Source organism: Pseudochaenichthys georgianus, chromosome 1 (genome assembly GCF_902827115.2).
Source record: "Pseudochaenichthys georgianus chromosome 1, fPseGeo1.2, whole genome shotgun sequence".
NCBI classification, from domain to species: Eukaryota; Metazoa; Chordata; class Actinopteri; order Perciformes; family Channichthyidae; genus Pseudochaenichthys; species Pseudochaenichthys georgianus.
The window spans coordinates 44918643-44933133 of record NC_047503.1 but is presented as its reverse complement, the minus strand read 5'-3'; the positions used below and the strand labels follow the sequence as shown (position 1 = coordinate 44933133).

At 42.2% G+C, this 14491-nt stretch overlaps 1 protein-coding gene across 3 annotated transcripts; it reads left to right on the top strand.

Moving 5' to 3' along the window:
* Positions 1 to 1519: 1519 nt before the first annotated feature.
* LOC117450881 (uncharacterized) lies at positions 1520 to 10692 on the top strand. Of its 3 annotated transcripts, none has more exons than XM_034088897.2 (5): positions 1520 to 2101; positions 6273 to 6629; positions 7163 to 7225; positions 7335 to 7445; positions 9666 to 10692. In XM_034088897.2, the coding sequence occupies exons 1-5, from the start codon at positions 2056 to 2058 to the stop codon at positions 9788 to 9790; spliced, it is 702 nt and encodes a 233-aa protein (XP_033944788.1). In that variant the 5' UTR covers positions 1520 to 2055; the 3' UTR covers positions 9791 to 10692. The 3 variants fall into 3 exon arrangements, with proteins under 3 accessions (XP_033944788.1, XP_033944779.1, XP_033944798.1); XM_034088888.2 differs by having other exon boundaries at positions 6270 to 6629; XM_034088907.2 differs by having other exon boundaries at positions 1524 to 2101; positions 6270 to 6629; positions 7350 to 7445.
* The last annotated feature ends 3799 nt before the right edge of the window (positions 10693 to 14491 follow it).

Here is a 14491-nt window from a genome sequence, read left to right as displayed (position 1 = left end):
AGCCGACAGACAGCTTTCAACATGTGGACTACTCTCACAGTTTCTCTCAGGTAATAATCTTACTTATACTTTCATTTTATAAACCCAAGTAGGGGGAATACTATTGAAGAAGATGTAGTTCACTATTTATTTTAGGAGGGCTCGTGTATTCTCTGCAGGAAACCTCATATCTGTGCTTGTTGAACTCAGAGACTACAGGTTGAACTGCAGGGAGACATGTAACCATTGCAGTTACTTCTACTTTTACTAAAGTACAAGATGTGAGTACTTCTACTTTTACTCAAGTACAAAATCAGAGTACATTTACTCAAGGTGTGAGTACTTCTACTTTTACTCAAGTACAAGATCTGAGTACTTTTACTCAAGATGTGAGTACTTCTACTTTTACTCAAGTACAAGATCTGAGTACTTTTACTCAAGATGTGAGTACTTCTACTTTTACTCAAGATCTGAGTACATTCACTCAAGATGTGAGTACTTCTACTTTTACTCAAGTACAAGATCTGAGTACTTTTACTCAAGTACAAGATCTGAGTACTTTTACTCAAGATGTGAGTACTTCTACTTTTACTCAAGTACAAGATCTGAGTACTTTTACTCAAGATGTGAGTACTTCTACTTTTACTCAAGATGTGAGTACTTGTTACTCAAGATCTGAGTACTTTTACTCAAGATCTGAGTACTTCTACTTTTACTCAAGATCTGAGTACATTCACTCAAGATGTGAGTACTTCTACTTTTACTCAAGTACAAGATCAGAGTACTTTTACTCAAGATGTGAGTACTTCTACTTTTACTCAAGTACAAGATCTGAGTACTTTTACTCAATATGTGAGTACTTCTACTTTTACTCAAGATGTGAGTACTTTTACTCAAGATCTGAGTACTTTTACTCAAGTACAAGATCTGAGTACTTTTACTCAAGAACAATATCTGAGCACTTCTACTATTACTCAAGTACAAGATTTGAGTACTTTTACTCAAGATCTGAGTACTTCTACTTTACTCAAGTACAAGATCAGAGTACTTTTACTCAAGATGTGAGTACTTCTACTTGTACTCAAGTACAAGATCAGAGTACTTTTACTCAAGATGTGAGTACTTCTACTTTTACTCAAGTACAAGATCTGAGTACTTTTACTCAAGATGTGAGTACTTCTACTTTTACTCAAGTACAAGATCTGAGTACTTTTACTCAAGATGTGAGTACTTCTACTTTTACTCAAGATGTGAGTACTTCTACTTTTACTCAAGATCTGAGTATATTTACTCAAGATGTGAGTACTTCTACTTTTACTCAAGTACAAGATCAGAGTACTTCTCCCACCTCTAATGAAACGCTTGAGCTGAATTGATATGTTCTAACATCACTAGTTTATGACGGATAAATGTTGAAACTAAAGCTTTTAATTTGAAGAATGTAAAAGGAGTTTCCGGATAAGCCGAGACTTCCGATTCTCCCGCGAAGTTTTGTTTCTCAAATCCTGCGCGTTAGTTTAATAAGCTTTTCTCTCTTTTGACTGATATATTTCCCGTCAGATTAAACAGCAAACGGCTGAATACTAATGTGCATACAATTGCGAGGAGGCTCGTTTTAAGGACACTTTTCAGATGGTCACAATCTTCATATTGGAACAAACTTCCGTTTTTAAGTGTAGTCCCACTCTGCTATGTTCCTCCTTCCTACAGAACAGACAATGACGGGATAATATGTCATTTGTCAGTATAGTCCTATTTCTTAAAACCTTCTCTGTTGTTTAAGTGTCTGATAACCACGAATAGTATATAATAACTTGTTGTGTGCCGTGTTGGTCAGGACTCCCTGGAAGAAGAGACCTTTCCAAATCCGGCGGACCAGGTTTTGTAGCTGCCGGATTTAAATATCACTCCGCGACGTATTACTCCCCCTGTTTGGCTGCCCTCCCCCAACTACGTGTTTCTCTTAAAAGTTACGCGCGAACCTGTCTCTCATTCATTCAACACTGAACCCGGCTGATAGGCGACACGTTCTCTTATACCTTTTTTACTTTAAGTTGTCGCTGTATTTATCTAATAATGATCGAGAAGATACTTCTCCTGACTCTTTTACACCTTGTCGTGGGTAAGTTAATTTATAAAGTTACATGTCAACTCTGGTTGGTGCGGAGCGCGTGCATTGGCGTGTTGTTATTTACCTAAACTGTGTTATTATGATGTTATAAACCTGACATTGACAGTATGTTCAAGTGTTTAATGTACTACGTTGAATTTAAGAATCGACCATAGATTATATATATAAATTGTTGGACAGAGACAAAATGGGTAATGACCATTTGTTTACTTGGTATTAGTGTTAATTTCCTAAATTTTGTTTTAGTCTTATTCCTGTGTTAAATTTCCTTTTTTAGTTTTAGTCATATTTAGTCACCTTCATCCTGTTTTTATTTAGTCAAGTTTTAGTCGACTAAAAGTCTGAGCATTTTAGTCTTATTTTAGTCAAAGAAAACTAATTATTTTAGTCTACTTTTTGTCAATGAAAACTGTTGAGTCTTTTTTAGTCATCAGATTATAGAACATTTCAGTCAAACTAGTCAAAACCAATAATTTGTCATTTTAGTATATAAATAAATAAGATTATCTTGTCCTTATTTGATGAGAAACACAGGCTGAATGATTGAGAAGCTTTGCAGAGAGTATCTGGTTTGTGGTGTTTGTACCAGCTGTGTTACAGTGTGGCCACATTGCTTCCCTTCTGATGAAACAATGCATTCGCTTTTTTTCTCCGCCTCATTGTAGCGAAAATGGGCCCAAATATCACATCGTTTCTTTCTCCCAAGCAGTGGTGGCTTTAGACTTTTTCGTTGTCAGTCATTTTGACGGACAGGATCGTAACATTTCCGTCATAATCCATTATTACCCGTCGAGTGCACAATGTATCACTCACTCGCGCTGACGGGGGGGGTATTCGGTTAACGCGACCACTGCTCCTAAGCCCTGTGGTTGTTGCCATTTTATTTTCTGTTGAATATGTTTAGTTAGACCATGAGTTAGACCCAAGTCTTCCTGGCAGTTCATATTGTGCCGCTGCCCGCGCGCAGCACAGAAACAGCTGCCGCCCAGCGCTGCTGGGAGAAAAACTGACGATCAGAGATGTAACGTTATCTTTGATAATATTTCGTCTCCTCATTTTTCGTCAACGAAAGTAAAGAGAGATTTTGTCAAAGTTTTTATTTAGTAAACTACATTTTCGTCTCGTCACTTTTCGTCAACGATATTGCATGATGATTTCGTTGCAGTTATTGTTTACTGCCGTCGTTGACGAACATATTTCGTCATAGTTTTAGAAATTAACACTACTTGGTATGATGGATATTTGCATTTTGTTGACACGCAGTGGTGTAAAGTACATGTACATTTTAAGTACTGTACTTTACTACAATGTGTAGCTACTTGCTCTTGAGTATTTCACTTGTTGCAACTTTTACTCCACTTCAGTTCAGAGGTACATGGTGTACTTTTCCTCCACTGCATGTATTTAATACCTTTAGTTTCTTCACAGATCTGGATGAATGATGTGAAATATAATCAAGTGTTGAATCAGACTTTAGTTCCACCTGGAGTGAATCCACCAGCTACCCTGCAGTCTACAAAGTACTTCAGACTAGCTGCACCTTCACCAGCTTTGAGAACACTTTCATGATCAATCATTATAAAACATATCATATATATTATTCTGAAATGGACCAATCTGCACAACGACTACTTTCACTGTCGCTCCATAGATTGTGTTTATGAGGTTTGACGTTGGTCAGAGACAAAATGGTGAATTAGTCGCCCTTACTGTGTTTTCTGCTCGGTATGTTGGAAACCCTTATTTGAACCCTTACCTTTATCTTTAGTTAAGAGGTGTGGTAAATAAATACACAATAAAAGCCGCATAGTACATCTATCACATATTCTGTTTTACCTGTATCGACCTATATATGTGTCTAAACTCATCTGCACCGTGTACCTCCATGTTTTTTTATTTATGCTCCTTTTCCTGTTGCTTCTCTCACACCTGAATGTCCCTACTAGGGATGCCAGCGATTATTCGATTATTCGTTACAGTCTCCATCATCGAATATTATTTTTAAAAATCGATTTTATTTATATATTTTTTATTATTATTTATGTTTTTTTTTTTTTTCTGGCTTAGTTTCAACCTAAATATATATAAATATATATATATATGCTAATAATAGTAATAGTATTAATAATTGTAAATGGCCATTGCAGGAAAGAGATTGCAGCACCTGTTGTTGTTGTTGTTGTGTGTGGAGTAGGGATGTGCATCTCCATCACTGAGGCCGATGCGATGCGCATCTCGATACGTTGCCACGATACGATACATTAACGATACATTTGACACACCAGGCGATGCGATACGATACGATTCACCCCTGTTGCGATACAGTTCGATACGATTTGATTCAACATTATGCGATTCGGTGCGATACGATGCGATTCAACACTATGCAAAAATAATGATACTTCAATTTGGTACGACAGAGGATTTTTGTTTTATTCCTCATATGCAGCAAATCATACATTAACAAAAAAGTGCTTTACATATTTGGTACTGCACATCCCATCATGCCGTTTATTTGTTTAACTTTAAAAGCTCTCCAGAGTACCATGTGATAACACCTCACAGTTAAACAATGTAAGGATGCATTGCTCATGATTAACAAATAACAGCTACCATAGTGCCATGCCCATACAGCTGCTGCCTGATGTGCTGAACACTCATAGGCTGACTCACCAGTGAGCAGGAAGCAGTGGGTTCTATAGGAACAATAAAGAATACAAATAACCTTTCACAAACAGCTCTTTCATAACTGCTGACAGTGAGGAAGACATTTAAATTATTATTGGCCGTCACAGGCTGCTGTAAACTAAACTCCACTCTCTCTGACCGAACCCCTCACTGAGTGATTTAACTCATGTCTAACTTTCAGGTTTCTCTTTTCAGCCGCAGACCCCATGTCGCCTCTTTATGTGCGTCGCTAAGTTCCTCGTACTACGTGTGTACTTTAAAGCGGCTCGGCATCGTTAACAATTTGCGAGCGATGTTTCAAGTTGACCGTCTGTAGTATATAGTGCCGCGCACATATACCATCAGGACGTTACTGATGGGGTGCGGCTGCGGAGTGATACTGTGTGTATGCAAGCCCGCATCTAGGACGGATCTATGTATCATGGCTGGAGACCTGTTGAGTAATAAAGATACCTCATACAAAGGTCTACGGATACCTTATTACTCTCCATGACCTGCGGTCAACTATATAGCATAAAGGACTATTACACCGTCTTTCTTGAACAATCCGAAGTGTTGCCAAACGTTTGATTTGTAGGTATTTTTCGGTGCGCTGTGTTTCTCTTTCTCCTCAACTTCCGTGTGGGTTGATAACTGAGACTCTCGGCCTCGGGCGAAGCAAATATCAAAGATCGTCTCTGCTGAGCGTTGACAAGATGAGGGGATTTTACATGAATGAATCGTTTTTTTACCGATGCAAAGACGCTACGCAATCGATGCATCGCGAGTTCAACCCAAACTGTAGCCGATGTGCACTCTTTCAACCGGTGCACTCGCATCTTGAACGTTTATGCCGGTGCATCGATGCGAATCGGTGAATCTTAACATCTCTAGTGTGGAGAGTGCTTCTAGACTCTCAAAGTGGATCTCGGGACAAGAGGTGGAGCTAAAGCTGGACAATATATTGATATTCAGCTGAAATTGTATTTGATCCTGTTTTTTGGCTCCTTAGTGACTATTTTGAAATGTCAGTTTCTGCTGTGTCTGAGTTCGCTTTCACACCAGCCGCGTTTGGTCCGGTTGAACCCTGGTGCGTTTACCCGCTGGGTGCGGTTCCTTTGTGTCGGTGTGGGCGCAGACTGAGACCTCTGAGGTGAACTAAACAACCGGACTCTGGTCCTATATATAATAACCGGCTCCAAAGCTACGGTACAAATTGCCGGGATTTGCGTCTCCCCCCTTAATGTCTGACCAATGGTTGAACTGCATTTCCGAGCACATGACTTGTGTTTAAAGTTTATACTCGGTTTGAGTTTTGCCCGTGTGAACGCAAACCGAACCTTCTGAAAAATTAAACGATGTAAGAAACTGTCGTCCGGTGCGCACCAGAGAAGCGACTTTTACGTGTGAATGTTTTACGTGTTATTTGACTTGTTGTTTGGACGTGCTGTAAATCTTCAGACGTGTGAAAGCGGTTCCCTTTGTTTCCCAGCAGCGCCTCGTCCTGCCAGCCCGCAGACGATCCAGGCGGTTTCAGGACAAAACGCAACAGTCTGGTGTGGCTTCATTCGCCCTGAACACTTCGCCCCTACAGCATTGCACTGGACCGTTAACGGCACCAAGGATGTCCTCTTCTCTCGACATGGAGGGTGGATTGATCCTGACGCAGCAGATGCTCAATACAAACTCAGGACCTCTGTGAACTGGGAGGACCCGGCCAGAGGAACGCTGCTGGTGAACATCTCCAACGTGACTCCGTCGGACAGCGGAAGCTACGAAGGCGTCGTCAGTGGAAAGCTTGCAGGCCACGACGACTCTTTGGAGCTGAACTGTTCTGTCGAGCTCATCGTTGGTAAGCACTCTGAGTTCAATACGGACACTTGGTGTTAGAACACCCCCCCTGGTCCCCGGCTTGAGCTTCAACATCTGGATCCATGTGTCTGTGATCCTCTCTGGATGGAAGTAGTCCTCACATACAGAGCATCAGCTAGGTCCTGAGCAGTGTCCTTCACATGCTGATATCCAAGAGAGGGAGTCACACAGTCACAAGATGGAGGGACAGAAAGCAGTATTCAATGTTTACTTCAGATTAGCGCCACGTCAGAAATGAGCATGCTTGCTCTAAAGACCAGAAACCACACCATGTGACCAATACCTGAGATCAACAGCTAACACAGGCTAACTTAGCACGTTGGCTCGACTGTTACTTTATTCTCTCGTAGCAAACATACACTTTGCTAAAAGGGATAAACACAGAAGATACGTAACAACATGTTTGTTGTTTTCCTCTCGTGCTCCTCGAGGCTTATTTTCTGTATTTCTGTTTAAGAAGAACGTAAAGAAAGAGAACCTTGTTCCCTAATGAGACGCTTTCCATTGAAACAGAGGAGGGACGGAGCCGGAGAAAGGACTCGGGAGCACCTGCCCCTCCGGCTGAGGGAGGTCCGGGTAATGCCCTTTAATATTTAAGAAATGAAAGAAATACATGTTTAACTTTTAAATATTTAAATCAATGAATTTCTCCAACACATGTTATGTTGGGGGGAAACTGAGCCAGTCTTTCAACCTTCAGCTGCAGATGTCTGGAAAGCTGCCCTCGGTGTCCTGATTCCTGCTGCTTTCGTTGCCGCTGTCGCCGTTGGGATTCTGGTGAAACGTGGAGTGATCCGTAAGTTCTAAAGAATTGAATTATCAGTTTTGTGAATCTTGCTGAAACTCTGAACTTTAACACGTAGGGTAGGATTTCCTAAATAACCCCTCTGCCTCGTCTCCAGCCGTGTGCTGACCTCTGACTGAAATGTTTCCCTCCGTTTAGAGGATAGGGTTTCTCATGTTAGAATATTGTTCTGATCAAGCGCTCCTGGTGAAGTGATCATTACCCATCACTGGAGATATCAGTGCCGAAAAACATTGAACCACAACTTCATCCAACGCTCATTTCAAGATTCAAAGGCGTTATCGTCACATGCACACAGTGGCGTTCGCTGTACAAAAGTGGTGGGGCAGGAAAACTTAGATGTGTGTATATAAGCTTCTTTTTTAAACACGTGAACAAATAGCTGGCTATCCATGGTTCCGATTGGATAGAGGGGGGGGGGGGGTCGCTCTATGCAATTCAATGGGACTCCTGATAGTTGGGCATCGACGCTAAAGGGCCCGCACTGTGTTGATAGTGAGGCCACGGGATCCTGACATGCAGGACGAGTTGGGAGGGAGAGTGTGTTGGACACGGACGAGAATACTCATTCAAATATATTTTAAGATTTATTTTGCTCTTTTTAATTATTATTTGAATCTTCCTGCTGACACTCGGTGGGGCTGTGCCCCTGGTGACCAGTGCACGGCATGCACAGTGGCTACAGTGTAGACAGGGCAATGCATCATAGTTATATTAGGGCTGTCAAGTTTATAACGCGTTAATGGAAAAAAAAAATGAACGCCACTAATTATTTTAACGCATGTGTATTTTTTTTCCCGGCCGCCCCGTAGTTTCAGAGTTTTCGAGTTTAAAATACCGTCTGCTGACAGCCCCGCTCCTGCCGCCCGCTTGTGGCAGACCACACTTCCACGCTCACCGGCAGGCACCGACTGGCTATCGGGAGGACCGGGATAGTGTGTGTGTGTGTGTGTGTGTGTGTGTGTGTGTGTGTGTGTGTGTGTGTGTGTGTGTGTGTGTGTGTGTGTGTGTGTGTGTGTGTGTGTGTGTGTGTGTGTGTGTGTGTGTGTGTGTGTGTGTGTGTGTGTGTGTGTGTGTGTGTGTGTGTGTGTGTGTGTGTGTGTGTGTGTGTGTGTGTGTGTGTGTGTGTGTGTGTGTGTGTGTGTGTGTGTGTGTGTGTGGCCCGAGCGAGCGAGAGAGAGACCTTACGTGCATTGTTGTTGTTAGCATCTGGTGCTAGCTAGCTGCGCTAACGGATATAAGGAGCTGTTTAAATGAAAACAGAGGAGCGCTATATCCACACAACTGCGCCGAGCACTTGACTTGATGCAGGAAGCAGACAGCGGGACATTGGAGGAGAAGTCAGCACACTCAGCACGGATAGTGCAACATGATCACAGCGTCCGGGCAGCTCCCGTTCGAGTATATGCCTTGAGTTGCACATAGCTCCAACGCGCGCACACACACACACACACCATTTGTATTGTATGAGAGGTTCCAGGTTGAATTGAGGCGAATATTTGTAATGTTCAAATGATAATAAAGATTAGCATAAAGCATATTTGTCCACTCAGATGTTGATAAGAGTATTAACAACTTGAAAAATATTCCTCTAAGGTACATTTAGAACAGATCAAAAATGTGCGATTAATCACGATTAACTATTTTAATCGACTGACAGCCCTAATTTATATAAGACATAAAACAACACAACTAATTAAAAGATACAAATAGAGCAGGTAATGTTGCGAGACCGAAGTAATGCAGAAGTAAACTATATACATGTCAACAATAAATAAATGCAAGAGGCTGAATAATGAACAGCATGAGGTGACCGAGTGAATGCATGAGTCTGTATCCATGTAAATATAATAAGATGACAGAATGTATAGACACATTGTAAGATGCAAACAGCTCTAGCTCTGTAGCAGCAGGCGCAGAAATCTGTTCTCAGATCTGTCTCAACATCCTTCGAGCAGATCAACAAGCTTTGTGCAAATGTGTGTCTGTGAGTGGAGGAGAGTTACAGATGGACTCACTGTACTTAAGAACATGTGGAGGTACTTTCCCCGAGTGTTTTCAGTGTGTGCTACTCTCTACTTCTACTCCACCACATCTACACATAATGATATTGTAGTTTTCTTCCACTGCAGTTATTTGAACCTTTAGTTGCTTTTCTGATTTAGATGATTATCTGATACAAACGTATAATATGACTTAATGTTTTCACAGCGAGTTGTAAGAAAGAAGGAGAGCCGAAGACCTCAGAGGGAGATCAGCAGAGCGCTGCAGAAGAAGGCCTGGTGGGGTCAGAGGTCACAGACAGCAACCATGTTTTTAAAGCAGCATTACATTGAAATCATGGCATTCACAAACCAGCAGTACCTGTTTTACCCACTAGGTGGTGATATGACATATCATTGTGTAAATAGTTTTATAAAAACAACAAATATAAGTGCTGCAGTTTCATCACAATGATGATATCTGTATTCATGAAAATACTGTGATGCATAAACAGGGGGTCCGCGGGGTCTTAAGAAGTATTACGAGTTGATAAATCAATTTAGCGAAAAGTAAGTCTATTAAAAAGTATTAAAGGGCATTTCCCAAGGGTTTAAATGTTGTAGCTTGTTTTCAATGAGTATATAAAGTGTCCAGAGAGGTTGTGTTCTACAGTCTGCCTGAATGTAATCATGGCGTAGGTGTGTAGTGAGATTCTGTGGAGTTTATTGATGGCATCCCGTTGGGTTTGAACAGGACGTCGCGCGCTCACTGCTTGATAGCGTGAAGGTCCGTTTACGCCGGTTGCTAAGCAACATCGTTATGGGGAAATACAAGTCTGCGTCCAAATGGTTGGAAGATAAAGAGGAAGGACAATCAATACTGTATATAGTCAATGTGAGGTAAAGCGTGTCGCCTAGGTAACCGGTTAGAACTCCAAGTGGAGATGAGGTCTTGAAGTGTATGGAAAGGTCTGACTTCAGGACTCCTGCTCAGACCCTGATGTCTTAAATCAATCTTTTACAAACTCCGACATACTGGACATCAAACACACTGTTTCCACACATGTATATATATATATATATGTTCATTTTATTTAATCTTTTATTTCAGTTTTCTATCATTTTTATTTGTATCTTTGATTTGATTTAATTGTTTTAATCTGTGAATCTGTGCCGTCCTGTTTTTCATTCTCAACCTGTTGCTGTTTGAACTCTGAATCTCCCCACGGGGATTAATAAAGGTCCGTCTTTTCAAACATGACATTTATGCTTTTCTTATTCTGTACTTCTAAAATATATGTGTGTGTACATAGCGTATTTAGTGTGTGCGTGGGGGGGAGAGAGAGAGAGGGACCGTGTTGTTAGCATCTGGTTAGCAGTTAGCTAGCGGCACTAACGGACACACGGAGCTGTTGGTTCCACAACACGCTGGAGGAGAGTCCTCTCCTCTCAGACTGAGAGGCTCAGGTGAGCTAAAGGACTCTCTGAGTGTTAGATAGTTAACTTTAGTCTAAGTTATCTCAGTGGGTCTCAAACGGTTTGGTCACAAATTATTCAAAAGATTATTTCCGCGGCACACTTTCATATGATCATTGTAGTTATAAAACAAATAAGAGAATAAAGGAAAAACAGTTATGAAATACTATATGGCAGTAAAACAAGAATACAGTTTGAAAGGGGAGTGATTTGTAAAATATCCATAAAGAAAAAGAACATCTGCTTACAGTTGTGTTTCATCTGGGTGCTGAGAGATGTATCCATAGGTCTCTTAATGTTGCTCTCAAAGTGCACCAGATTGATGCTTTCAACTTCAATATTTAAAACAAATCTTACCGGGGGAACATCCCCCCGGACCCCGCTAGGGGAGGTGAGGACCCCCCCCTAGGGGAGGTGAGGACCCCCCTAGAGGAGGTGAGGTCCGCTCCCCACTCGTAAAAAAAAAAGCACTTTACCCCTGCCTATATGCCGTGAGCTGATTATCGAGCCTTCATTGTAACAGTCGGGGTGTACTGTGTGTTTGCGTGTGGGGAGTGCTTTTGTGCGTGCTCTAGTGCCCGTAATAGTGTTCACTGGAGTCCAGCACCTCAGCACCCCCACTCAAAATACCTTCCCGCGCCTCTGGGTGTGCCGTCTGAATTTCTGACATGACATTCCCAGCAGCCTCCGCGCGCGTGACGTCATTGTTGCCAAACAGTCTCTGGACCAAATGTCCCGACTCGGCAGTCTCGGCCACATGTTTTTCGAAAAGAAAACGGAATTAACATGGGTTATTGTTGTGCTTTTTGTTGTACGAACGGTGCGGGATCTGGGAGAGTTTTCCATGCATTTCCCAAAGACCAAATCATCCGCCAAAAATGGATTATTTTAGTGAATCGTGTTGGCTGGCAACCGACAACATGGAGCAAGTTGTGTTCTGGCCACTTCGCGTGTGATGCATACGACGTTGATCCTGCTACCATCAAGGCTGTTGGTGCAGAAGCATTAAAGTACATCGGAAGCTGAAACCCGGAGCCGTCCCCTCCATATTTCAGCACAAGAAACCACGGAAAGAACGAAAGAGCCAGGCGATGGCGAAACGCCAAAGAATTGAGGTTAACAAGTTTTGATTAGATTTCAAAGCGCACGGAGCACAGCAGATAACGCAAATAACGGAATTGCAGTTGTATTAAGTTGTATTGCTTATAGAGGTGGGCACCGTTAGATTCTGTGTCTTTACGATCATAAACAATGTGTGGGATGTGGAGCTAGGATAAGTAATAAGGGAGCTAGGAGTGATTTCAGTGCAGTAACAGGTTAGCATTTTTCGCTCGGGGCTAATTCACTGTTAGCATTGAAGTTTATCTGCAGCTCCTTCATCGCTCCTCCACTCATAACGGAAAAGTGTGAACAATTAATTAATTTACCCCTTTTACAAGTGAAGATAGTCTTTGTTGTGTTAGTGGCATTTTCGAGCCTGAAACCTGACAAACAGGCTCAGGGCTTAATAGGTTAAAATATTCCTTCAAGCAGGTGGTGAACAGTTTGATGCAGGACACCAGCACAGACACTGAGGATCCTGACATCGAGGGAGATACTGAAGTCGAGGAGATTGGGACAGAGGAGCCACACTCCTCTGGAGCCATGCAAACCGAAGTAGAGGTAAACAAAAGAATAAAGAACAAATCATCATGATGTAGTTGTTGTTCACATATATATACTAGTACCAATATCAGCCTTTTTGAATGGACACATGCCCTCTAATTGCACTGTTGTTGTAATACACAATCAAGATTGTTCATCTTGTAAATGTTCAATTTGTTATTTTCCAATTTTATTACCGTGCCACTCAAACGTACGAGAGAGATTTTCCATCTCAGAAAAAGCATCAAGGTCAAGGGGAACCTGTACTTTGGGCCTCAAATCTGGTTCGGACTTCGTACAACAGACTGCACTCCTCACCACAACGATCGGGACATCGTGCCAGCCTCCTCCCATAGATCTCGATGAAGACAGATCTGGGCACTTTCTCGGTGCCAGCCTCGGGGACCTGTGGCTGGTTTTTGTCATTATATTGTAAATAAGAGAATACCCTTCGTACCCGGCTCCTGGGCTGCAACAAAAAGCAGGGAGGCGAGACGAAGGGTAGGAGAATAAGAAGTGTTTATTCTCTTATTTACAATATAATGACAAAAAGCAGCCACAGGTCCCCGAGGCTGGCACCGAGAAAGTGCCCAGAGGAGTGAGACCGACGCAACCGCCTGGGCTCCTCCTTTATCCCGCTTCACCAGGTGCAGCTCATCAGAGAGCCATCCGCCCACAGGTGCGGCTCATCAGCACCTGCAACAACCTGAACAAACCACACACACACACACACACACACACACACGGCACCCCACGTGGTGTGGAGGGGTCGTCACAGGATTTATTTTGGTGAATTGTCCTACACAATTTATATTATTATTTTTTGATGCAGAGTACAATTAGCCGGACTACACTTCAATGAAAATTCTGGACGGGCTCAAGCTATGACGTGTCGTTTCCGAAGGCCAGGAGGGGAGAGCCAGTCATCAAAGCAGTCAGAGTTACACCAACTTTCGGTGAGTGTCTGCTCAATGTGCCTCTCGCTAAGCTTTCAACGGGGCCCGAATGTGTTGTTTTTGGAATAATATTTCCCCCCTTGTTTGTCTTTTCAGTTTATGTGCAAGAACTGATGGGAGAGGTTGTTGAGCTGCGGAATACTAACCCTACCTACAAGAAGGCCGAAGCTCTGAGGTCAAACAGACGAGTCCCACCCCCAACTGCGTCAGCATTTGTAAAACAAGCTTGTACTTGTTGGAGTACAGAGGAGCAGGAGTCGCTTTCATACATAAATGGTGACATCTGTGGTGACCACACACACACACACACACACACACACACACGGTTACATAATCCACACACGGAACTACAGTGGGGGGTTTGGTTTCCACATGGACATGTATGTGGATCTCTATATATATTGTGTTCCCTCCCGTCTTCTCTCTCTTTCTTCCCGGACTGCAGCCGGACAACATGTAACAAATAAAGTCATCTTGTGTACCTCCATTGCACCGCCTGCGACTCCCTATCTCTCGGCACTACACATCTTTCTTTTTTGTACTGGTGCTCAAAATCAATTCATTTCATGTTGATCTTGGTTATACTTCTGAGGGTTACCACGGGGATACGATTGTGCATATCTAGTTTATTTTGAGAAGACTGCTGTGGTCGTGTTAGGTTTGAGGTCTGATATGAGTTATGCATTTAAATCCAGATGATTCAAAAACACTCCTCCGTTGAGCAGCTGGTCGCTGGACGATAACTCTGGGGTGTGTTTTCTGCTGTGTTTCTTTCAGAGTTCATATGGTGGTAAGCTACAGAGCCCGTGGCACTATTTTGTTCTTATAATAATAAATTAATTAAACACTGCACATTATTTTGTTTGTTTTTATACTTTTGACCATACTGCACATAATGTTCTTCATTGTATGCACAACTATTATACAATAAGAGAACCATACACAAGTACCTTAAAGTAATTCATGTAATGTATTTTTA